Source organism: Conger conger, chromosome 7, assembly GCF_963514075.1.
Source record: "Conger conger chromosome 7, fConCon1.1, whole genome shotgun sequence".
NCBI lineage: Eukaryota > Metazoa > Chordata > Actinopteri > Anguilliformes > Congridae > Conger > Conger conger.
In genome coordinates this window covers 51664192-51690560 of record NC_083766.1, presented here as the reverse complement: position 1 = coordinate 51690560, position 26369 = coordinate 51664192, and the positions used below count along the sequence as shown (strand labels likewise).

Here is a 26369-nt window from a genome sequence, read left to right as displayed (position 1 = left end):
GAAGACCTTGATCTTTACCTACCTTACCGAATTGTAACATTTATCATCCGGCAGTGCTCATTTTTTTTACTCTCGTCTTTCGTGGGTGAAGTTTTATCTCCTTGTGAGGGGCATGTGTGATCAACCTGAAACATCACTTAAGGAGCTGCAGCAGGAACACTTTGATATCAGGCGGCTTTAGATGGCTGTGAACGCACGGTGGGAGCTGGGTCAGTCAAAAAAAGTAAAAGAAAAGAAAATGAAAATGTGGGATTAGGAAGACCACTGTCGAATACCTGCAGCAACACTTAAGACTCACCATATATGGTTACTACTCACAGCATTGCATGATGGGAATCCATTGGCAGAGCACGGCAGCTATAAATGTCACAGTAATCATCACATGCTGAAGCTTCCGGCAGTAGACCTGAGAAGTCGGAATTGATCAGAGCAACACATACTGCTACTTTCCCCCGACCAGTACAAAGGAAAGTATTTATATTGGATCCAATGGGAATGTGGTAACATACAACAAAATGTCTCCCTATAAAATAAAAAGAAGTGAGATTCCACTCAGAATCGAGCTGCCAAGATGCATTGAGGTGGAATTAGCTAGATACTACCGGTCTGGCAGCATAAAGCTAATTAGCTTTAATTGGACATGGCAAACGTACAAAGTCAGTCAGAGTTTTTCTTTAATACCTTGTCTGTGCAGTTCAGAACACAACTTATTTCTGGGATTTTTTAAATTTTGTTTAGTTTTTGCCCATTCACAAGGAAGTTTCAGTGTCTCATAACCACGCTGATCAATTCCAATTTTGTTTGACTGGACACAATATGTGTCGAAAAAGTGACCATGAAAGACCTCAAACTTCAGCTTCAGTATTCTTCCTAATTTATCATTTTCACAGCCTAGAACTACCCTGGTCTCCCATGTAGGAGGTATACACATCAAGAGTTTTTGAACTTTTGAAGTGGGAATGTTCGGTAATGAAGCAGAATGATGGCTTCCTTACTGAAAATTACTTTAAAATCACTTAGCAAAAACTCTTATCCAGAGCTGCATGTAGAAGTGGAGAGATATTTGTATTATTCAGAGATATTTGGAGAGCATATTTGTACTAATGGCTCCATTAACATTTTGGGTCTGAAAAAATCTGTATTTTATATAGTATGGCAGGTAAAAGATTAACTATGTTCATTTTTCCAGCCTATTTTACACACATGGAACTTTTTTTCCTTTCTGGTCTACATAACTGCCAAACAGTCACGTCTGTTTAAAATCACCCATGATGTCAGCATGATAAAAGAAAAAAATAGAAAAGTTCTATTTTCATTCGGTGCACGTGGATGTGAATGTTCTCACTGCGAGTGCCAGCCAGCAGAATTTTAAACAGCCTTCACAAGGCCGGGCCTTTTCCGACAGGGCCAGATTACACCGCACGGTCACAATTCCCTGCACTCGTTTGTGGAATTGGCAGGAGAAATTGAAGACGTTACCCTTTTGTTTTCTGTTCTGTATGTTTAAATGGGGGGAAGCTTTGGTTTAGTACCCCTGAATCACAGGAGAGCGTCTGATTATTCCGACCCCTCACAGCAATCTTCCTTCTATTGTGAATTATTGACAGTGAACATCTGGACGGTCGCCTTTTTAGAGTAAAGTTTGGTTCTGCCTTTCAGCCTGCAGTATGTCCGGACACAAATCTCATGTTGCACTCTGTGAAAGCCTTCCTTTTCCGAATTAAATTATGAGCCTTCCTTTGGAGATATATTTTTGACATCTGAGTGATGTCATGCTTTTCAACTAAATAGGTGACTGTGTAAATTACGGGTTTAAAATCTGCTGTGTACTGCCACATTCATCTATATGTGTGCTTAGTGAATGTGGCCTGTTCTGGAACCTATCCCTGTAGAAGTGCATTACCCTGTTCCTCACTTATGAATGCCATACATTGCACTGGAGTCTGAATGAATTGATGCATTTGATGGCAGTTGACCCTTTAAGGAGTGAGATCACACATACCTGATTCGAATGTTCTGAACAGAACATTCTAATGCTGATGTAATGATTGCTGGTTGCTGAAAGCATCTGATTTCAAGAACACTGACTTTGAATTTTGAAGAACCATTCCAAAAAAACCTACTCTTCAAAGGGTTAATTGCATTCGGATCCAGGTATTTACCAACCTGCTAGATTAAAGTTATCGGTAAAAATCTGTGTATTTTCTTAAGGCAGATAACACTGTTATACAGCATTCAAAAACATTTCAATAGAGAACAGGGGCTAGGAGTCAAGAGCCATTTTCAGTCTTGTGAATGTATGGCACTGACATGTAATCAGACGTAATTTACTGAAGGTATATTTGTAGAAGGTCACTTATTACATTCCTTGATTGTAATAAGGCAGTGATCAGCATAGCATATTATGCCTTTACTCTGTGATTGAATGCTCATGATTGAACTGCATAATCATGGCCGCAATAAATATTTTTAATGACAAGGACGTCTTAGATGCGGCCCGGGTAATTGGACAGGTCAGTCTGTCACTGCTTTTAAAGGTGAAAAGAACGGATTCTCATCAGGTCCAGTGCAGCAGTAAGTACAAATCAATGTAATGAGTGTTTATAAATTGCAATGGACCTTGGAATGGAATTGAATTCCTGAGTGCAGGCGGTTTACTGTCAGTACCCGGCAGTCTGAGAGGGGTCTCAGTGCGTGTGACTCAGCCTGCGTAGCCTCGGCTCAGAAGTGCACATAAAAGCATTGTTTTTTTGGAAACAAGAACCTGAGGGTCTTTGAGTGGCTGAGTTGGAACTCACCACCGACGCGGAGCTCGGCTAGGCTAGGCCCTGCCAGCACCAGCAACAACAACTTGAGGGCCGCAATTTCGATTCTGAATTGGGATGGAACAGAAAATTGGTTTAAAATAAACTTGTTTATATTAAGAAAGAAAGACCTATGCTTAAGCTGCTGTGGTTGATAGGAGGGTTCTGCCGGCCTTTTCACCCTCTCCCCGTGAAGCTGTTATTATGGGCTGGAGCACTTCGGCTAGCGAGGGTGTGAGTCATAGAGCCAGTGAGGGACATGTCTTGCCTCCGTAAGTGGCATCAGGGAAAAAAAATAAAAAATGGAACACAGACTTCCTCTCTGAAGAAGGTGACCCTGGGATAAGTCATAAAGATACTGCAAATTGAAGATAATTCTAGGTCAGGCGAGAGTCCCATAGGAGGGCATAGCACAAATGGGACCATGATCTCCTAAATCTGAGACAATGTCATCCTCAGAAGCCGATGGGAATGTCAGCGCTCACACATATCACAGTTCCTCGGCTCCTGTGTGTTTTCTGTCCCCTTGCGTATCGGCTAGGCTCTGTTGGGTGAAGGGCGTATCCAGGGACATATCGGTGCAGAAAGTCTTTTGTACTTATTCGCTCCCTTTTTGTGAACATTCATAAGTTGGACACGCGCTAGGGAGACGGAACTCACTGTTATGAATGTGGAAACGGGCATCACATCCTTGCAAGAAATATTTTCAGGAGACCAACCGGAGGACACATTTCATTTCATTCATGCGCTTTTTGGTTCCTCAACTCCCGACCGTTTGTCCGTATGGGATAATGCAAGTTTTTAAGCTTCACTCCTGCCAACGGTGCTCTTTGCTGATTTGCAGGAGATTTTTGACTGCCTACGGGTACCAGGGAGTAGGTGAAAAATTCCGGGTGACTCCCAGACCTTCCAGGACAGATCGGAAGCCTATGGAAATGAGCATCCGATTAGTCTGAAGAGACTGCACTTATGAAACCCATAGCTCTCCCAAACAGGCCCAGCTGGTGTTAATACCAGGTGACTACAGGGGTCCAGAAAATGAAGTAATCAGAAATGACCTATAGAAACCATTGAGGATACACATCACTGCCAGTGCTGTAGTCATGGAGCCCCGGGCATTCCTCATGTGCAATGTGCGGTACTTGGTCCCATGTTGAATTGTGTGAGCATTCTTTTGACTGCTTGCCTGCAGACAAATTGACTGACATGGCTGCTTAAGGCACATTTTGCCTAACTCTGATCTCTGCTGAAGACAGAACTTTGTTTGGTTTATCGTCATGGATCTCTTCTGTTGTGGCAACCGTTATGTTGAAAGTGAATGGTTACTTGTTTTAAAGAACCCAGAGGGGAAATTTCAACTACAATGCTATGTTGTTCCAAGTGCTGTTTTTCTGTCACCTATTCAAACAAGCTCAGTTTTTAAGATTATTGTACTGTAGGTCATTGCACTGCTTTTTTTTAGAATAGCTAGGAGTTCATGTTGTGAAAGAAGCACACACTCATAACTTGCTCATCTCTCAAGACACAAAATGCATTTCTTCCGTGTTTGAGAACTGAATTCTCAAATAGTAACAAGATGTCTGTCTATTTATAGAATTCTCTGTGGACAGGATAAGCTTAATTTAGGCGTATGTAAAGTGGAGAAGGCGTTTCCTCTGTGAATGGGATTACTGTTGACGTGGAATGAAATTTGTGCAGCAGAGAACATGGAGCTGAAGTTAAGGTCCTCGGAGGATTGCCTCAGGCCTGCTCAGCTATAAATTGTCTTAGAAATGGCATCAGTTGTTTAACTTCCACCTCTCCTTCCATTCACTGTAATTTCACTCCTGGTGACAGGAAACTTTCTGTTTGACGTCTCTTTTGTGGTTGTCCTTCAGTGTTGTCAATACATTGATTTTTATTTTCATTTTATTTTCATTTCATTTCTTTTTTTTTTTTTTATTCCCCTTCTCTGACAGAACCCAGAAAGTATATTCAGTGGATGTAATGAGCAGTTTTGAAGACCTAATTTACAAGCCTGTTACTGCAGGGTTTTTTGGGGGTTTTTTTGGCAGGTTTTTTAGTTTTTTTTGTTTAAAGCTGATCAATAAGGCTTTTTGGATCCATCAATGTATTGGCAAATTTAAAAGACCGTGTGTCTTGCTGTATAGTCTCTCTGCTTATCAATAGTCTATCACTGTGCTCTACGGACCTGCTGAGTATTGCCAGATTCAGAGTGCAAGTCTTTTGGTTCCTTTGAAAAATGATCTTTGTTATAGGGGGACAGGTATTGTATCCTTGACAGGACTGCTGACTTCAATGCATCTGTATGGCCATGCTCTCTGTGCTTGAAGTGCTTTTTTGTGTCAGGAATTCAAAGGTCTTTTCCTGCTGAAATGCTGTTGGATATACACTCAGGGACCACTTTATTAGATAGACCTATACACCAGCTTGTTAACTAAATACATAAAAGCATGCAGACGTGGTCAAGAGGTTCACCTGTCTCTAGTGTTTGCAAAGAATGGTGCGAAAAACAAAAAACTTCAAGTGAGCAGCAGTTCTGCAGGCAGAAACACGTTGTTAATGAAAGACGTCAGAGGAGAAGGGCCAGACTGGTCAAAGCTGACAGGAAGGGCACAGTAACAGACCTTTACAACCAATGAGAAGCCAGCTCTCCATTTGACCACCCCAATCTCCTTGATGTGTTTTCCATGAACGATTATTTTATTTTATTTTATTTTATATGGAGAGTTTGTTGAAATGAAATTCATAGCAAACAGCACTGTATTCACTGTGGAATGCCTCAGCAAAAACGTAAGTAATTATATCCACAAATGTATCCTCTGCTTTATTCACACATGTCAAGGGAGTACCGTCATTAGAGACTGTGAATGAAGACAGTGGATGCTTTCTTGGAAATGCCCAAAAACAAGTGTTGAGGTACACGGAAAGTGGTTTTTCGTCAGGCCCACGGCTGATAATCCAGGGGTCAGAGAACCTTGCAGAGTAGAGGGCCCGAGACATGTCCAGTGGGTCATCCATACCAGATCCCTCCATCTCTGAAATGGCCACCCAGTGGTTTCAGCTCACCTCATCAAAGACCAGTCAAAATGAAGCTGCCTACTCAATGTCTCTGCACTCACTATCCTGTCCGCCTTCTCTCTACTCCTGCTTCAGATCGATTGCTGACTGATGACAAAATTACATTTTGATTTGGGAAGGGAGGGGGCGTCTTAGAGACCTGGTTACCTTCAGGACAATGATATATTCGTATAATCTTACGTTGGCTCTCCTGTTAATTCAGCTCATTTCTAGAATCTGCCAGAACAGTCAAAGTAGTTTTTGGTTTGTTCAGTATTTGAATGATGTGCAAGTCACAAGTAATTTAACCTGGGTCCAGTGAACATGACCCAGAATGGTGTTCATTATTTCACATCGTGGGTTAGATCCTGACTGAGAGTCAGCCTTAACGGGATATATCGCTCAGGAACTCCTTCAGATGGTGAGTTTGATGACATGTTGACACATTCCTCCAGGTTTACGGTGTGTGAACATACCACATTTCACAGCAAGAGGTCACGTGACATGTATGAAATATAAGACTTCCTTCATCGTCTGGCTCTTAAAGGATAATTCCATTAAAGGCCAGTTTCACTGACACATACTAAGCCTATTCCCAGACTAAAGTTATTTTTCAATGGATATTCTCTGTACAAACTCAATTTAGTCCAGGACTAAGCTTAATCTTTGTCTGGGAAGCTAGCCCTAAATGTGTTAAAATAATTATTTTCAGAGGTCTCTGTTACCCGTATGAAATAAATCTCATGTACGCAAGGGCATTACCATGCAATGTAGCGGGTAGTCAGTCAAACCGTAGCATTAATATGCATATTAATCCTCGTCTAAACGCAGACAAAGTGAAGCCTGCCGAATTTAATCCGGAGCGCGTTTTTATGTAAACTTGTAAATGAGCCTGTCTGGCTGCACTCGCGCCCGCATCAGACTTTAATTACGGAGATATCCACCGTCGATGCCGTCGCATGCCCGGCCGTCGCGGCTTTCAAAACAAAATATATTCGCGTAATTACCGTGGAATCCAGGAGCCGCCGCTCTGGAGGTAATTGCGCTGCGGCCGCTGTGCGTAAAGGAAAGGAAAGAGGCTTTGGGCCCCGGTTCCTGTTTTCTCTGGAGAGTTCCGCACACTGTGGAGAAATATCATCGAGCACAAGCCCCCAGATGACTTAATCCTCAGCACCGGGAGCTATCTCGCGCCCAGTGCTGTAGTGGTATTCTTCCCGTCAAACAAATAATTGGATATTTCAGAATCTGCGGGATGAGCCGATGGGACACCTGTAGCCATCTCATCCATCCACTCCCGTGGCGTTAAGCCTGATTTATACTCTGTGGCAAAATCGTTTTGACAAAAAACAATGTTATTTTCGATGGGAAAAGTCTCGCTCGACATAGTTTTTTCTCATGATCGCACGACACTCAAATTTGCTTCATAATGTCATACTTTGATGCACAGTGTTGATTGGACAGCTTGATTGGAGCACTGAAATTCATTGTCGTGGATAGGCTACGGTGCACGGTGCTGCCGTGTTTTCACAAATGTAAACGGCAGTTCGACGTCTTGTTACCATAGAGACAGCACAACCCTCCCCGCGGGCCTATGCAAAACGTCATGTAACACTTTCATTTTTGTCGCACGACGCTTGTCGAAATGGTTGTGTAACAAAGAATAAATCAGGCTTTAGAGTCTGCCCTGGAATACTGACAGGGACAAAAACGGTTGGGATTGGACTGTACAATGTGCTGTACAGGGCTTGCAACTGCACTTTGATATTTTTGCTTCCTGGACCTACATTTTTTAACCTTTCTCAAAAATACTGTTGGGGTAAAAAAAAAAAAAGAGTTATCTTTTGGCTCTTTAGGTCCTGTGATTGCAGCGCCTGGCAATGACAGAAGGGAAATTATCTGTGACTTTTTTTTTTTTTTTGTTGCTGAAAATTGAATGTCTTTGGGGAACTTTGCCTTTTCCATGTGAGAAATGGTCTCTTAACCCTGTCACTTTTTATTAGAGGCTTCTGCCGCTTGCCGGTATCATCTCTGACAAGCCAGACATTTACCATGAAAGCGTGTCACCGCCATTGAAAATAAAGATTCCCAGACGCGAGCATACTGAACGATGATTTAAATCGGGACTCTGGGTAATGACATTCTATATATATATATTTTTTTTCTTTATATTCCCTTTCATCTAGCATTACCCTTCTTGTTTCTCACACAGACACAGTGCTCTCAGAGTCGTATTTGTAGGGTGGAGGTGAGGTACTTTAAACTAATTTACCGTAGTCAAGCTCCAGAACACAAGACCGCTACCCGTGATGTTTCCCCAAACCGCCCCCCTTCCCCGCCCCTTTTCGATTCGGTTGTATTCCGTTCGGGTTGTGCCACGTCCCCGGTGAGAGAAATCAATCCCTTCAGCTCTGTGATGTGGAGGTCCAGCTAGCCGCCTGCAGATCAGAGAGTGACAGATGCATGCTGGGAGAACTGAGGCTGCAGGAATACTTTGATGTTCGGGGCTGAATTTCGCCGCATGCATATGTCTGCTGCTGTCACGGCTCTCCGTGAATTCAGGTCCTCACCAGGTGTTACACCATGAGTCAAACTTTCGGTGTGAAAAACATACGCGCATACCGACCGGTAAATACATTTCCTGTTGGTTTGTATAGTTTCTTCCTTGCCTGAGGCGATATTTTAATGATTACTTGTTTCACTTTTTGCTTTGTTGGATGCAGGGGGTTTTTACCACTGCTTTTTAATTATTCAGCAGTGTTTTGGTTTATGTAAAACTGCTGCAGTTTATTTGGCAAAAGAAAATGTTTTGAAGAGGAGATGTTTGAAATGTCAGTCCGTGCCCTTACTCCCGTGTAATGCTGCCGTCTGTGATGTGTTGTGTACGGCTTTGAGAACAAGCCATTCTTTGTCTTTTCATTTCTTAATTTTTCACCTACAATCATGGAGAATTTAATTGTCCTGTGTAGGTTTCTTCCCCCCCCCCCTTTTGAACAAAATTGTCGTGCATCATCATGCTGTCATTGTAGAACTTTATTGTACTTTCAGTAGATCTTTTTTTAAATGTTTTTTTAAATATTTTTTACAGTAAGTAATTATGCTAGCCTGTCTGAGTGACTTTGTGTGAATTGGTGCATAATATTTTAATGATGGTGCTTTTCTACATTATACATGTACAGTAGGCCAGGTCAAATGCGTATTTGAAATACTATCACTCTTTAGATGTGACTATATCTTGAAAATGATGAAACCTTTCACATCGGATTTAGGGACAAGATGGAGGGCCTCCTGATGCTGGCCCTTTGTGCCGCATCACTTAGCAGCTGTGCCAAGTGCTCATGGACCACAGAACTCCACTCTCTATTCTTAACTTTTCAATTCTCTATCCCTACTGCTGATGGCAAAACATACAATTTTATGTGGTTTATGTTGTGGTCAGCAAGTGTAGTTCTATGATAATTCTGTACTCTGAAAGGGCACTGGAAACCCATTATGAAATCAGTGAAACCCAAATCAAAGAAATCGGCCTGATTGAAATGTCCTTGTTTCAGCAAATGAATAGCCTCGATTTATATAATAATATACTGGCGATAAAATATATTGTTGCGTTAGTCTGCTCACTAACGTGTCCTTCGAAGGGCTTCCAGCCAGCCATCTCTATCCTGACTGCCGTCTACCAGCTGAGCTGCTAAGTTACTGCAGTGGATCTCGCATGTGTAGACACCTACTCAACCACAGGAGTCGTTATTGCTCAGCGAAGCGAGGAAAACTCCCTCAACCAAACCCCCCCTCCCCCCCACTCCAGGGCCGCACTATAGCGAACCACGCATCTCCCCACGGGAGTCCCAGCCAGAGGAAACTCGTTCAACGGCATATTCCACCCAAGAGCCCCGATTCACTGGACTTTAAATCATCTGTATAGCTAACATAGCTCACTGACTATGTCCATTACAGTATATAGCCAGTCTGCTTACAGATCGGTGAATCTGCAGGTCGGTGATCCAGAAGAATAAGCCCTGCGTTCTTTTCCCAGGAAACCCACCCAGTGCAGTGCATCATGGTCCATTAACTTACCATATTAAGATATTCTGTTCAAGGGCTGATACTGTAGTCCATGGTAAAGAACTCTGTTACCTGCCCTGTCTGCCTTGCAGCTCTAAAAATAGGCACATTTCTGTATTGGATTGCAAACCATTAAGCTCTCTTGCTATTGTAACTAACTAAATAATGTTACTGGCAGCATTTTTTGAATGTACCATTACACCCATTAAACTGAAGCATAATATAACATTAGTGTATAATTTGACATGTGGTGTTTTGCAACTGATGGATTGCATATACTGCATATTTTTTTACAGTTGCTGATGCAACCATGTTGCCATCTCATGCGTGCATTTGTATATTGCACTTTAACATATGTATAACATATGTTTGTTTTTTTTTTCCTGTTTTTAACAAAATGATCACGCATCATTATGCTTTAATTATGGTAGGCTGTCTGAATGACGTACTGTGCATGAATTGGTGCATAATATTTTTGTTGTTTCTACATTTGCATGTACTGTACAGTCGACCAGGCCTGGGTCAAATGTGTATATGATATGCCTTTACTCTGTAGCTATAAGTAAATCTTGAAAACGATCCTACAGATCTTTTTTCATAGAACCGTGTCACTGACCGAAAAGTCAGGTCATATGTAAGAGGAATTCTGTTCGCAAATCTGCTGCAAATTGATTTTTCCTTTCAAATAGCCCGGAGCCTGCGGGATTGTACTGGCATCCAAAGGCATTGTGATATTTCACAGAATTATTTGCCCCAGGTCTGCTGTTGATATGTGGGGAACTGGGGATAGAACTCGTGGGAGATTGCACATTGTAATGAAAGAATCACTGGACCACTGTGTGTGTGTGTGTGTCTGTGTGTGTGTGTGTGTGTGTGTGTCTGTGTCTGTGTCTGTGTCTGTGTCTGTGTCTGTGTGTGTGTGTGTGTGTGTGTGTGTGTCGGGGGAGGGGGGGGGGGCTCTGGGTCTTCAGATACACCAATCCCCTCTGCAGACACAAAACTTCATAATGGTTCTGCATTGTGGACTTGTTCAGCACTGGTTCTTGTCACTACCTGACCATGCATTTCTCCCATAGAGTAGCTGTCCAAGTTGGCTCTTCATGTAAGAGTCTCTCCCTCTCCCTGCCCAAGTCTACATTGTGACTGATCTTTGGTGTCATTGGTCTCTTTCAGGAGCAGAAAGGCGAGTCCGACAGCGAAGAGGAGGCAGTGGCATACCTCGACCACGGTGACGATGAGGAAGAGTTCGACCCCAGCTCTCTGCCCGACCCGGACAAGCACGTGGTCTCTGAGTCGGAAGACCGGGACAGGTGGGAATATCGCTGTATCCGAAGGGTTACTTTCATCAAGTAGACAGGGAACTTTTCAACAAGCTCATATGTTCACTGACGCTAATTACCCATCGTAGGGGAGGCCAAACCAGGCGTTGACGCTCGGTATAATGTGTCTGGAGCACCTCTGAAGGACCGCAATTCGCTCCATTACGTAAATTTCATTTAAAATATCAATACGTGGGTTTACTGTGGGTGCTCCACTCGCAAAACAGTGCAATTGAATTTTTTTGCCCGGCCGCTAGAAGTGCTGTCAATCACTCGTTTTTGTTTACATTGGGTTTTGTCAGGTTAAGCATACCACTGAACGCACGGTACACAGACAAACCAGGGCACAGGAGTACAGCATATCATATAATTCAGTAAAGAAGATTTTGGCGTTGCGAGTGATTTATCTCGGCCAGCGGTGCTCTTTTCTGGGAAGCAGGCCCCCCTGTCGCGCTGATGCTGGTACGAGGTTGAGCAGGGTGAGCGGTTCAGGGGAAAGGCATTGTGGGTAATCTCTGTTAGGCTTCCTTTTCTTCTGCGTCTTGTTCTGTGGAAGCCGGACCCCTGAAAGAGAGGTGGAACAGTCTCAACGCTAGGCAAAGCCATCTGGAATGCATCTTTTGCAAAAAAACTACAGTTTGCTATCGCCTACTCTAGTCTGTTACCCAGGTTACCTAGGTACCCAGAAGTCTCTAATTGAGTTTAGTTTCCAGCAGAAAAAGTGACTTTAAATTATCTTTAAATAAGACATCAAGAGTTAAATGTACAGATTATTTATTAATAGAAAACTTTTAAATCATTTATAATTGTGCAATGGAAACATTTTGTCATTTTTTCCACAGTAACAAGGACATTTACATAGCACACTGCCCTCCAAAATATTTGCACCCTTAATAAAGATAAACAAAAAAGACCGTATATGATGAATAACACAATCTGTATTGTATGATTAGATGAAATCATTTTATTTTATACAAGATTGAGGAAAAAGCTTGGTTTGTCCAAGAAAGTCTCAGTTATTCACTTTAGTTTTTATATAAATAATTGAAAATCCATTTCTTGTGTCCATTAAATTATTTAAGTTCTCACACCGTTTTAGCTAACAGGGAAAGTTGAGTCACAGGAAATTATTTTTTCTGTGAATGTAATAACAGTGTGTACTGATACCTACCTTGCATGCACCATAAAGCATTTTTATTGGCCCTCTTGAGCATACTCCTTCTCCGTGATTGGTCCAAGCAAAGATGGCGGCCCATCTCTTTTATAATCTTCTTTCTTTCAGTTTGCTACTGTTTTGACACAAACTGTAAGGTAGGACTAGTCTAGAACATTAAACAACATTGACAGACCATTAGAATCATGTTCTTCCCACTATCACACTATTATATATGGTAATCAGTATAAATGCAACACATGTTCCCATAACTCCATCTGTTCTGGCATTTTATATAACGCTTCTCTATACCTGTACGGTTAGTTTTTTTTTGTACGAGTGGGCGTTAGTGTCTTTACGCTGTCATTAGCCATGCGGTACCATATCGCTTACCCGGTTCGGCTGTTATTGAAAAGCTCTGCATTACTTGTTGAGTGGAGTTGCTGCCCTGGATGGAAAAAGCGTCCCTTTGTACATGGCTAATGTAAAACATTGATCAGCGAGGCTGCAGCGGACGGCCCGTGGAATGTGTAATTACTGTCAGGGATATAAAGTGGTTTTAGGAGCTGCGTGGCTGCAGTACGTGGCCTCACTTTGAGAGCGGGGCGCAATGCAGTGATTCAGATTCTATTTTGTACCTCCGTTTTTCTGCCCTTTCCTTACTCCCAACCTCCTCCTCCACTCTTTTTTTTGTTACTCCTTTTATCCTTTTTTTCAGTACGCGCTCTCTCTATCTTCCCTCTTCTCACCCCTGTCCTTTTTTCTCTTCCTCTCTCGATAGTCACTCAGTAGTTCTGTCTCCCACGTTTGCCTGTCTCCCTCTCCCCTTCCTCTTCCTCCCCCCTCTCTCACCCTTCTTTCTTTCTACCTGCCTCTACTTCTCACTGCTTTCCACCCTTTCTCCATCTCACTCTCTCCCTCGCTGTCCTACTCTCCTTTTCTCTCTCCCTCCCTCTTTCTCCTTCCTCTCCCTGCCTCTCTGCTGCTTTCTCTATCCTTCTGTTCCTCTCTCTCTCCATCCCCCTCTCTCTTTATTTCTCCCCCTTCCTCTCTCTCTTTCCTCTTCTCTCTCCATCCCTTCTTCTCCCCACATTTCCTCTCCCTGTCTCCTCCTCTCTCCATTCCTCTCTCCATCCCCTCCCTTTGCCCCTCTCTCCCCCTCTCCCCTCCTCTTTCTCCCTCTCTCCATCTCTCCCTCCCTCTCCCCCTCTCTCCCCCTCTCTCCCTCTCTCTCCTCCCCCTCTCTCCCTCTCTCCCCCTCCCTCTCCTCCCTCTCTCTCTCCTCCTCCCTCTCTCCCTCTCTCCCCCTCTCTCTCCTCCCTCTCCCCCCTCTCTCCCTCTCCCCCCTCTCTCCCTCTCTCTCCTCCTCCCTCTCTCCCTCTCTCCCCCTCTCTCTCCTCCCTCTACCCCCTCTCTCCCTCTCCCTCTCCTCCCTCTCCCCCCTCTCTCCCTCTCTCTCTCCTCCTCCCTCTCTCTCCTCCCTGTCCCCCCTCTCTCCCTCTCTCTCTCCTCCGGAGCGGAGCAGAGCGGGGCAGGGCTGGCCGTGCTCCCACCAGGCAGAGCGCTTGGCTCCGTCCCCCCTGATTTACGCCCCTGTCCCAGGGCTGACTGCATGGCTACACACGCTGCATGCAGGATGGGCCCGGGCCCCGTAAATCAGTGGGCTCCATCCAGTTTGCGCACAGATCTACGGGCAGCTGCTTCCCGCATGTGCTTTACGGCTCCAGGCCCGCTTATTTATTCTCCTCGCGTTTTTACTGCTCTCCTTCCCAGTCTTTTAATGACCCTGTTCTTACCTGGCTGCTCACTCTTGGCCAGTCTCCACGGCTACATGCATAATCAACGCCTGCCCCGCCCTGCTTTATTACTTTCTGGCTGGATCAGCGCTCTCGGTGCATGTTGCACCCAAGGCACGTACTGTAAGGATGGCACCCTCAATGCGTAAGGTTTATCTATGGGAAAAGGGACGCCATTTTGGATCTAGAGGTAGGAGACATACACCACAGGTACTGTAAGGATGGCACCCTCAAAGCGTAAGGGTTTCCTATGGAAAATGGGACGCCATTTTGGCTGTAGAGGTAGGAGACATACACAGCACGTACGGTAAGGATGGCAAACTCCATGTATAAGGTTTTCATACAGGGACGGGTTTTGGCTCTAGAGGTAGGAGATGTATATTCCCTGGAGTAAATGGGAGGATAATGGTGAAAGCCTTTGCTGGGTCAGGTTTAGTGTGGCTTAACTTTTGCCAATAGGATCCATGACACAAACTTGGCTCTTCTGTTTAATTCTTTCCTCTCCCCGGCTTGCTGACACACCAGACTTAAAGAAAATCTTTGCGGTTAGGCGATATTCATTTGAAAAGGATTCAGCTGAAAGAGGCTAACGTCCAAATGTATTTAATCTGAGCTCGCAGTGAGTCGAAACGTATGTGGCTAGGGAAGTTGAATCGGATTTTCAGAGATTAACCCTAGGCTTCAAGCAGGGTGAATGCAGTCTGTTCAGCCAAGCAAGCAATGTTCTCCCGGTGTTAGGTTATGCAGAAGTGCCCTGTGATAGTTTTAAACGCATGCTGTGGTAGGAGTAGGTGCAGTTAGTAGTGTGGGGGTGATGGGAACTAAGCCAGCTGGATTAGCAGCCATTCAGCTAACTGTGTAGTGGCACTGGCCCCTTTTAACCCTCCAGCACCAGCTCAAATAAATCTAACCTGCCTTGCAGTTATACACCTCCAGGAACAAAGATTTAGTATGGCCTAAAGTACTCTCAAATTCACCTATCGAGACCATGTAGGGGAATCAGAGGTGAGTTGGTGATTGGCGCGTATTCTTCACTTCAGTTGTTGACAGAATTATTAATCTGATAAAAGTTTCCACTTCCGTAGTTATGTTTTTTGTATATTTTTTACATGGTGTTCACTTTGGACTATTTGAAGTCACTTGGTGGCAATGACGCTGTGCACGCATTGAGCTACACATTGGCTGATTAGTCTGGCCGACAAACTATTTTCCCCGGGTTTGAAAACAGCAAACGGCAGGGCTCGTCTTGCGCACGTTTACCAACAATAAACTATTAATGAAGAGCAACCGTTTCTTTGTGCAACAGACCGTATTTACGTGGGCCCTTCACCTGGGTGTTTTTTTCCGTCCTTCTTAGTAATAATTTACAGCCGCGAGAGACTCGGAGGCTGTGAAGCACTTGAGCAATGAATGATTGCAGCGTGGGAGGAGCCTCATCAGGGATATGACATTATACCGTCTCTGGTGTGCAGCGCGTGATTGGTACTTCAGACGCCTCCGCTCAGACACGACCACGGTGGACTGGAACAGGCAGAGTTTCCGCCGACGAGGCCCTTAACCCTTCCTTGAGCCAGCCGGGTTTGAGAACGACGCAGTCGTACAGTTAAGCCTCGGTCCTCCAGGAATAAAGCAGTGTGGGAAGGAATCAAGAGCGTCTCAGGCGTGCACACATACGCCTACGAGTGTCTCGAGCCTCGCGAAGCAGGGACGTCTCTTGTGTCTGATGCATGCTGGGACATTTACAGTGCGGCAAAACTGCAAGTATGTTAAACGCTGTAAGAAAAATACATTTTGACTCCTTTTTCACCTTCCAAAAGTTTTCGAAGCTTTCTGTAAAGTGATATAGAAATTATTTGATTTGACTGAAGTATCTCGAGCCTCTCAAAGCAGGAACATGATGTGTCAGATGCATGCTGGGATGTTTCCGGCATGTCTCCTGTCAGAGAACTAAGCCCCTTCTCTACAGGTGGTCTTCCTCATTGGCATTCCCAGTCTTACAGAGCCTGAGATAGCAGCTTTTAAGCTCCTACATTACTCTTGATGTTTTTGCCTGTCTAAGGATTAGGAAAATATATATAATATTCAAAATCAGACTTTAACCTCGCTTTTAAAGCTGTAAGTAGTAGTTGTCCTAACTGACTTTTTCAAGGTTTAAGTGACGACATTAAGTGAACACATAAAGAAAATATTTTTTGGCAGATATATTAGTGAGCAAGTAAAAAAAAGAATGTCTTATTAAATGCTGATTTCCAGTTTAGATTCATGTGCTCTGATACTGTGCCTCAGCCTTGGATTAAAAGTCTTGTCACACCTGCTGTAATATTTGAGTTCTGATACAAAATGCAAAGGATAATAAATTCATGGCACCGTGTTTAGGCTTAGTGATTACGCTAGATTTAGCGATTAATCTCAATTTAAATAGCAAATGTTTGATTTGGGTTAGTGTAAACCACTGGGAATAAAAAATAAACACTGTTTAAAAAAAACTCATTTTGATTCAATTTTCGCCTTCCAAAAGTTTTCATCAAATTACTGCAAATGTAATCATGTGGTGACTTGGCGAGTCATAAGAAAATGTTGAAAATAATAGAATATGGAAATCCTCGCGCAGTGCTCCAGCGCTCATAAATAAGATTAATCTGAAAGGCGGTAATTTTGTGCGGGGTTCAGCAGCCTGAGCTCCTGAAGTACCTGCTTTTTACCTCGCTACTGTACTTGCGCGCCGTTTGATTTATTGGGCCGCAGATATCCTGACAGTCCATTTCTTTCACCGGCTTTCTGAAATTATATTTGATCCTTAGTTAACAAAAGCCTGCTTCAGCACACATCTGGCACTGCCACAGAAATGCTCCTTTGTACAGTAGATGCTGGAATTCGACCTGGCAGGGTGAGCAGTAAACTTCTTTCTTCTTTCTCCTAGGACATCCATTTTGTATCTCGTCCATTGCCTGCAGAACTTTTTTTGTACACTTTTTCGTTGGCCTTGGTTTTAGCCGTTTGTTCGACGCCTATTGGAGCCTGCTGGCCACTTTATCATTCCCCGATTTTTTTTCCCCCACATCTCATGCCAACCAAATCAGACTTGCCAGGGGAAATTAAGTATGATAAGTTAGGTGCGTCGAACTGCAATTAAAGTCGTTTAAAAAAATTAGCGCCTTTTTTTAATTAACTGCATGAGTTAGCACATTAATATTCACAGCCTTAAAAGTTTTCAAAGACAATGGTTATTCTGTTAAAAGTTGTAAGTAGTGGGTGTCTCGGTGGCGCAGCCTGTAGAGCACTGACCGCATGCTCATTGCGAGCCGCGACGTCGGCGGTTCGAATCCGACCGTCCGACATTTGTCGCATGTCTTCCCCTCTCTCTCGCTCCCATTCTTCCTGTCTCTCTATACTATATACTGTCCAATAAAGCTGAAAAAGGCCTAAAAAATATCTTAAAAAAAAAAAAAAGGTTGTAAGTAGTATCTTGTGTTTTTAGTAGTTGTTTTTTTGGGGGCGGTTTTTTTCTTTGATGATGCCAATTTCACTTTTTTTTTTTATTTTGGCCTGATTATGCCGCTCCCTCAAGCACCGGCCGTGCTCGGATCTGGCAGGACTGGGGCGCCCACCTCGGTCTTCTCCGTGCGACTGCATCGGACAACTCCACCGCAGTGCTGACAATGCCTAATTTTGACAACATTTTCGGTGTCGTGCATCTTGGTGCCGATTAGCCTGGTATTAATCAAGGTCTGGCCTAGAATCTAAACTCGCCCTCTCTCAGAGGCCACAACACTGCAGATTCTAATGAGTGCTTTCTGAGTGAATATTTAGAGAGCTTATCTCTTCTCTAATCATTCAGAGCACATTGGCATTAAAGGACTGGTAAACAGCAGCATTGCTATTTGTAATTGTCCTCCACTGAGATACCTTTGGCACTGTAAAATGGTCCTGTGTTAATACAACAGAGTGCATATGAGTCCAATGGGGGCCATGTCTATTCTGTAAGAGTTGATTTAATACGGAACATTTTACTGTGTGAAACAAAGCTTTCTCATTGGAGGACAATGGTAGGTTTAGTGAATTAGGTAGATATAGTGATTCATCTCAATTTAAATAGCAAATGTTTGATTTGGGAATGTAAACCACTGAGAGTAAATAATAAATGCAAAAAAAGAAGTATTGATTTTGATTCAGTTTTCACCTTTCAAAAGTTTTCATCGAATTAATCTCCCAACCGTTAAAACCAGGGAGGAAACCTCATTCCAGCCACCCCCCACGATGCACCCTGCTAAACCCCAAGCCCAAAGGATTCCTATCGCAAAATCGCTTCTCAAGGTCGCAACCTCCCACAACGTGGCACGGATTAGCCGACCGCCACAATCGTGCAGTTCACAGGCTTCCGTCTTTCCCAGCAAATCTACGACGCTCATTTCCCATTCAATAGCAGCTAATTACGCAGCAGCAGCCCTGGGCTAAGTGGTGCTGATATGGTCCGTGTTTGGTATCGTTGAGCTTTTTATCTCTCTCCCGCAGCCGATCGTCATCGCTATAAACGATGGCTTGGCTGGGCTGGAATGGCTCTCCGAGTTTGATTTATAACTGATAGCGCGGGTACATAATGAGGAGCTTGATTAAAAGCCCCCAAGGGTGGTTCCGCGAGTACATAAACTCCGGGGGAAGAGTTCGGTCGGAAGTACCGAGAGATAATATATCACCGCCATTTTACATGATTGCCGATTGGTATGTCCAGCTGAAAATGCTTACCGACCTGTGTAAAAACAAAATTAATTTTAAAAAATGTAATTCCGATTCATTTTGATTTAACACACTCGTGATCAACATTATATTCTCAGCAAAGGAAAGAAAAGAAAGAAAGTTTAGCACTAATGGAGAGAAATGTTTAGCACTGATGGAGAGAAAGACAATGTAACATATTTTCTCTTTGAAACTTTGAGGGGCTCATTGACTTTGTTGGACAATCTGCTATCGTGATCCTATTGGTTGAGATCTCTTCCTCTTCGCCCTTTCGGTCCTCCAGCCAATTATGGCTCATCATGTCAGATATAAAGATCTATATATTTTCTCCCAATTATTATTATTATTATTAGTATTATTATTATTATTATTATTATTATTATACTAATAATAGCAACTTACAGCTTATTTGACTAAGCAGGGGACAATCCCCCCTGGAGCAACACAGGGTTAAGGACCTTGCTCCTGGGCTTGAACCACCGATCTTCCAGGTCCCAGTCATGTACCTTAGCCACGGGGCTACAGGCTCCCCCCTTTTTTGTATTTGTGGCGGTATTTCCGCCATTGGCCTGGCCACACTGTGCCGTGGGGCTGCTGGCTATCTGTCGCTACACCCCCGCCCTCCCCCGCGCGCTCTGTCCCGGCCGCGTTAGCGCTATTCTTCCCTGTCCTCGCTCGATGTCTTGCGCCACGACAGCTCGAAGACAAAAATATAAACAACGGAAAACAATAGCACTCCTGCTGGCAGTACTCGGCTCAGAACTCAAGGGGTGTTAAGAGGCCTTTGTGCGTCTGCAACATAGATCAAACTATCTCTGCGCTTATGTAGTTTGGGCCTGCACAAATATATTTCACAGAAATATCTGAAAGTGGCAATCATTAGGCTATTTGCCAATATGTTATTAAGTGTTGTGAGATGATATATTTATTTCTGTAAATCTTTCCAGTTCCATACGGGGATAGACTTGAACCAGCAGTACTGAGCAGCTTCCCCTCTTCCCTTGGGTTCAGTGCGCCTCTGTTACCGCTCTATATCCGAGCAAAAAATAACTACCCGCCCACATGCACAGCAAAGGTCGTCAAAATAATATTAAACCCCTGAATCTCTCAATATGCTGTGTGGAGATGCTGGTGTCGGTTCTAATAAAAGCCGGTGTTCCGCTCCTGGCCTGTTTCTGGATGTTTGTTTGCCTGGCCTATTAGAACACTAGCAGTAGGCCTGGGGACCTGTAAACTGTAGGTTAACATTAAGGTTTAACCTTAGTTTTGACTGTCACTGTTGACTTTTGTCACTGCCAGACCTGGGTCAAGTGCGTAATTGTTTTTCACTCAAGTACTTTTCTACGCTTTACTGAGCTCGCCTGGTGTATTGGAACCTTTGATATACTCTCAGAAAGTCCAAGCCCCCACCTTCTGGTCCTCTTGGCTGGCTCAGTTGCACCAGGCGAGCTCAAGCCAGTACAGAAAAGTATTTGAATACTTGAACCACTCCCACAACATTTACGTCTGGTCACTACCCACCTCTGCTGTTACTGGATTTATTTATTTTTTTAAGTGAACTTTTTTCCCCCCCTTTCACCTTGCAGTCAACACCATTTCCTTCTGTCCAATCAGACTTCTCCGTAATTGACCCCCGCGGTCCATTCGAAAGCTCCCGTTTGCCGGAGATAAAGAGGAAGCGTCTCTCCTGAGATAGTAAACTTGTTAATTAACCGCAGCGACTCAGTCGCGCGCGGCTAACGGCGGGGAACGGCCGAGGACGAGGGGGACATCAGATAGAGAGGGAGCCTCCCCGCGGCGCCCCACGCTCCCGCTCTTCTGAGCCTTTCAAAAAATAACAAGTTGCCTCCGTGCATTATTTATGCTCCTCTTAAGACATTATAATGGGAGCCGAAATTAAATAATTTGTGGCGAAGGCGTGTTTAAAAGGCTCTGAGATCTCCTGCCCCAGTGCTTTGGGCTCTCTGAGCTCCTGAGTGCGCCCGGCTGAGAGCAAGCGCATGCAAATGAGGACTAAAACAAGAGCCGGTCGAGTAGACTCTGTTTTGGGTTTTAAAATGGGGCCACTTTGGGCCACTTCGGCCCTGATCCCAAAAACAAACGATCTTCAGTGACCTGACTCTTAAATTCCATTATTCATTAGCGTTCCCCGATTTCAGCTCGAGTGGAGTCTGTGATATCACCTCTACTCTGGATAGACATCGCTGCCTGTCAGCCTGCTCTCTCACCTTTTTTAATATCTTGGGTACGTTTATTTCTCTAGAAACATGAATATTTATAAGAGGTTTGGCCACCACATGCGTTTAGTACAGCTTATATGTAAAGTGCCACCTGGGATACAGAAGGAGGGCTATGGCACCCATGAAAAACTTTATCAGTTCACACTTAGTTTATGGAAAGTGAAAAGTTGTCAAACCGTTATCACATATGCAATTTATGTGCCTGTGACACTTAGTTTGCCAGACAGAGTCCCATCAACAGCAAGTTTTGTTCTGTTCTCTATCGTTCTGCTCGGTCCCATTGAAGAGGAATGAATGAAAAGCCACTGTTGTGTCTCCTGCTGCTAGCTGCTATCGTGGCTAGCCTGGTTAGCCTTCTCCTGGTTAGTATCCAGCTTGCGTATAACCCGATTAGCAAGCAGCATTTAATGACTGATGGTGCGCAAATGCTAATGTTTAATCCCCCTGCAGTCTTAATCTCTCCTCAGTAAAAGCCTTCCTTTGTATAGGTTACTCCCCCCAAGGGGACAGAGCTGGAGAACCCCTTTGAAAAATGGAAAGCGCATTTGGTGGAAATATTGGCGTCGATGCTAGCATGAGTCAGCGTTTTTTGGCAAAGATGCACCCCGATGTAATTTTCTAACTTTTTTCGCCTGAACTTCCAGGGTAATGCTGGAGCGTGTGGTGAAAATCATTCTTTGGTGTGAAGTTCCACCGTTTTTCAAATTAGAAATCGAACCTAGAGTTGGATAACGGACAAAGTACAGATAAATTCACTGTGCTCAGTGGCCACCTTTCCCTATAGTTGTCTCTGAACCATTAATAGTCTTTGCTTTTTTGCACCATTGTTTTTTATTCGTCTTTTGTGCATATAGTGTGGCCTAAAAGAAAAGAATAAAGTATTTTGAATAAGAAGAAGCAATAGTCCTGACATTGGGTACTGCATTCATACAAAATGCAAGTGGAAATCAAGAACAGCAATACAAGGACAAAAATCAGTATCAGTACTTCTGACCTCATCCAATTCCAGCCAATCAAATCCCTTACAATTCATAAATGTGTTTATATCCCCCCACCCTCCCCCACTACACAAGACTCACTAAGACGCTCACAGACAACATTGATAGTGATTGTGTGAAAGTAACGCCCACTGCTGCTCTTTGTTCAGTGTAATGTAGACCCAGTGATGGACTGATGTAAAGAGAAATGTTATCAAATTGCTATCAGTACATTCTAGTTGTTGATGAGTGGTTAGGGAGGTGGGTTGAAGGAAGGATACTGCGGTGTTTGCTTTGGCAAAATCACTTGGCGATAGCGTTAAAATCGTATGAATAGGTTCTGTGGAGATATGGAGTTACCCTGGATACTTGTGTCTGCTAAATAAAGTATGTTTATGCCCATAATCTGTTGAGAACGGATGTTGTCCTGTTTGAGCAACATCTGTTTGGACGCCTTCTCTGGCCCTTATTGGACGGAAGCACAAGAATCCACAGCGGCTACGCTCAAAGTTGGGCACAGAGAAGGTGTCAGCTTTGATTCTGCTGTGAAGTTTGCATTCGCTTCTCCCCTAAAAGCTTTTTAGTGATTAGATACTGTTGGGAGGAGCGAGCCAATACCGTTTAGCCTCTCGCTGGCCTGGATGCAATTACTATTCCACATGCGCGTGGTCTCAAATTTCAGACAGCGGAGTGATGCGGTCTGAAAGTGGCGATGCCCAGGTACACCCAAATCGTTTTGCCTCTCCGTCCGTAATGAATCGATTCGGGGAGTGGTGAGCAGCCATCTGCAAAGCCACAGGAAGATGTGTTCAGAAGGCTCTATTGAGCACCTCTCAGCAGGCCCGGCGAGGCCTCGTACATTTACGGCTCTATATACACAGATTCCTTCTGATATCAGCGGCCGGCTCTTTGTTTGCGTAAGGCTGAATTCAGCTCCAGCCCTCACTTATTCCGGGCTTATTACTACCATCAGCCCAGTCTTTTTTCTTATCGACAGCTGTGAGACCGTCGGCCATTTTAAAACCTTTTTCCGGTAATGCATTGTGTGAGCCTCATATGTTCTCTGCGCACGCATCACAAATCTCCATTTTTAATTAATTGGAATAATCATGTTTGGACTCCTTAATTAGCCTTCCTTTCCCCCAATTTAACATAATGTACTGAGTTTTTGTTTTGGGGAGGGGGGGGGGGGGGGGGGGGGGGGGTTAAATTTAAGCCTGTTTTCAGCGTGATGGGTTTAAGGGTGTCTCGTCAGAGAAGCTGCTTTTGAAGAAGCCGACGCAAATTGATTAGATGTGTGCTATTTTCTTTTCCCCTCTCAAAGAGCTTATTAAAAGTGACATCTCGCGGGGAAAGAAATGTACGACGCAATAACCGCAGCGTAATGCAGCTATTAGGCTTGTGTAGCGTATATTCATTTTTATTGTTAATTAGAAGGATAATTATTCTGTTTTTCCTTGTTGTGGACATTTTTCACAAGAAGATGCCTCACTGCCTCAGATGTGTTGATGTGTGTGATGTGGGGGTGGAATCAATGTCAATAAAATAACGCCGGATATTGCAGAACATGTATTTAAGTTTCTGGAGATGATATCATATCAGATGCAGTATTTCACCCACTGTGCTTCAATAACGTGCTGTCAGTTGTCCTTGTAACATCGGTGATAACTCCTTGCAGTGTGGCTGCCCAAGCCTGGGTGTTTCGACCGAATTATTTTCCAGACCATCCGAGAAGCCAGGGTCCATTTACCCTGGCCGATATTCCTATTTAGCGCATTAATCTGAGCCTGCAGTCTGGGAGCGTTGTGACTTACTGTATGTGCATTTATTTTTAATAAGCGACCATGGAATCGTAAAGGCAAAGCTTTATTACTCGCTGGACTTAGCCTAGTTCTCCTCGGAGTATGCTGCTAAGCTTTCAGACTCCTCCATTTCCGCCTTTCGCTCACTGACTGGATCTCTCTCTGAATCCTCAGTGCAGTCCAGAGCCAAGCTGTTTAAAAATTCAGTCCAAACACAACTTAGCCACGCCGGCCAGCTTTACAGGGTCTTCTGTGGCCTTGGGAACTGAGCTGGCTTGGCACCAGCCCTTCATGTTAACAGATTTTAGTTTTGATTTAAGGGTGTTGTGCCGCATGAACTGCTGTTGCCCTTTCTATTTCAATGTACGGCAATGGTAAGGATTGGTTCCTGCACGCTAGTGTGTCACACTTACTCGTGTTTTGGTGATGTCAGACTTTACCGTGTTTTCGTGATGTCATGATATCACACTTACCCGTGTTGTTGTGATGCCACACTTACCCATGTTTTTGTGATGTCATGATATCACACTTAACCGTGTTTTTGTGATGTTACACCCGTGTTTTTGTGATGTCATGATATCACACTAACCCGTGTCTTTGTCACACACAGAGATGACTCTGGGAAGGGAGCGAGGAAGAGGAGCTACAGTGACAGCAGCAGTGAGTCTGACCTTGCGTCAGGCGGGAAGAGGACCAGGAAGGAGGACGCCACGGAAACGGCACCTCAGCCCTTGGACACCGGCCTCTCATTGGCTGAGGATGAGGAGCTTGTGCTCCATTTGCTGAGAAACAAGAGCTAGCGCTGTCGGGTGGACAGTGTTTTCTGGGCTCCTTTTCAGTTCGTTTTTCATTTTTTAATAATAATCATCACCACATGCTCATTTTGCTTTCCTATAGAACAATGGGCAGAAAGGATCGCCAGTTAAAGGAGATTTGTAATGAAAGAAAATGTAATTCAATGTCAAAAGCAATTTAGAAATGAACAGTTTATAAATCCGGAGCTTCCAAGTAGCTCAGTCCTGAAAAGCTAGGAGCGCAGGCAAGGCCTGATAGCCTGCATGTCACACACTCTAGGCCCGGCTATGCTACCTGGAGCCCGCAGTGACAGAGCAGAACTGTGTTCTTCCTGCCTGGGCCACAGTGGTTACTGCTGCATTAGATCCACTCAGTGTGCCTGATGCTCACTGACTGCCGGTTGGTGAGAGAGACTGACAGACTGACAGAGAGGGAGGGAGGGAGGGAGGGAGAAAGAGACTGACAGAGAGAACGAGACCCTCCTTTGACAGGCGCTAGCTCTCCTGTAGCGCTGGGGTGTGTGGGCTATGTATCACAGCCCGTCCACACCAAGGACTATAACTATGACGATAACTATAAATATGTCATTTTAAAAATCAACAATGATAGTCAGGCACAATATTGTTGGGATCACTTTCAGAGCCATCCGTCCGGATTTACAGGGCGTCACGTTGAAAATGGCAGACGACATAGCCCATAGGCCCACATCTCTCTTTTACACGACAGATGTGGATGCTCATATCGTTATAGTTATAGTTATAGTCATAGTTATAGGTGTAGACAGGGCTTTACAGTGGTCTCCAGATTTCAGCCACATTGATCCCTGCATGTATGTGGTGGCACAAATTACTATACCATATTAGGAATGAAAATGGGTGGCTATTTGGAGGTGGGAGTTGGGGAAGCCATTTTAAAATGTGTAATGTTTGAAAGACTGTACAGTTCACAATTTCCACACTCTTTAGTTATAGGATATAAACCACTCAAAACTGGATCAATACCGCACCAGAAATCAATAATATTGCGGATTTTGTAACCTCCGATAATGTCCTCTCTTTTTTTTCCTCTCTGTTCAATAAAAACTGTTTAAAATACGAAACGCATCTCCAGCTACATAGTCGTCTTTATTGATTGTCTCATACATTGTGTGTCATAACTCATGTGGTTGTTGCATAGCAGTGAATGTTGTGTCTTTTTTCCCCTTTGTAGAGGGAATAGCATTTGCCTGTTTGGGATTTAATTTTGCAGGTTCAGACCACTAGAGACCGTTTGTGAGTGAAATTAGAACAGCCCCTAGTGTGTCCCCACCTTCCCAATAAACCCACATCATTTCCCATTTCCCTCAAGACAACAGGAGCTCTCTCTGCTCTTTTTCTCTCTCTTACTCTCATTGTCACTATATGTGCCTCTCTTTCTCTCTGTCCCACTCTCCTGTTCTTTCGCCACCCGCAGTCTCTCTTCCGGTCTGTCGTATTTTCACTCCATCTCCTCCTCCCTCCCTCCTTCCACCCGCTCTTTCTCTCTTCCTCACTCCCCCCTCCCTCTCTCTCCCCTGCTCTCTCTCCCTTCTATCCCCTCTCTATTTCTCTCTCTCCCACTCCCTCCCTCTCCCCCCTGCTCTCTCTCCCTC

The 26369-nt window shown here is 44.1% G+C and overlaps 1 protein-coding gene across 1 annotated transcript in view; it reads left to right on the top strand.

Moving 5' to 3' along the window:
• The window catches only part of ddx10 (DEAD (Asp-Glu-Ala-Asp) box polypeptide 10), a 117610-nt gene extending 91768 nt beyond the window's left edge, over positions 1 to 25842 (top strand). The window contains exons 18-19 of the mRNA XM_061249412.1: positions 11097 to 11233; positions 24555 to 25842. Of these exons, the coding sequence (XP_061105396.1) occupies positions 11097 to 11233; positions 24555 to 24744 (327 nt within the window). The 3' untranslated portion in view covers positions 24745 to 25842. The remainder of the gene's footprint in view (positions 1 to 11096; positions 11234 to 24554) is intronic.
• Positions 25843 to 26369: the final 527 nt, after the last annotated feature.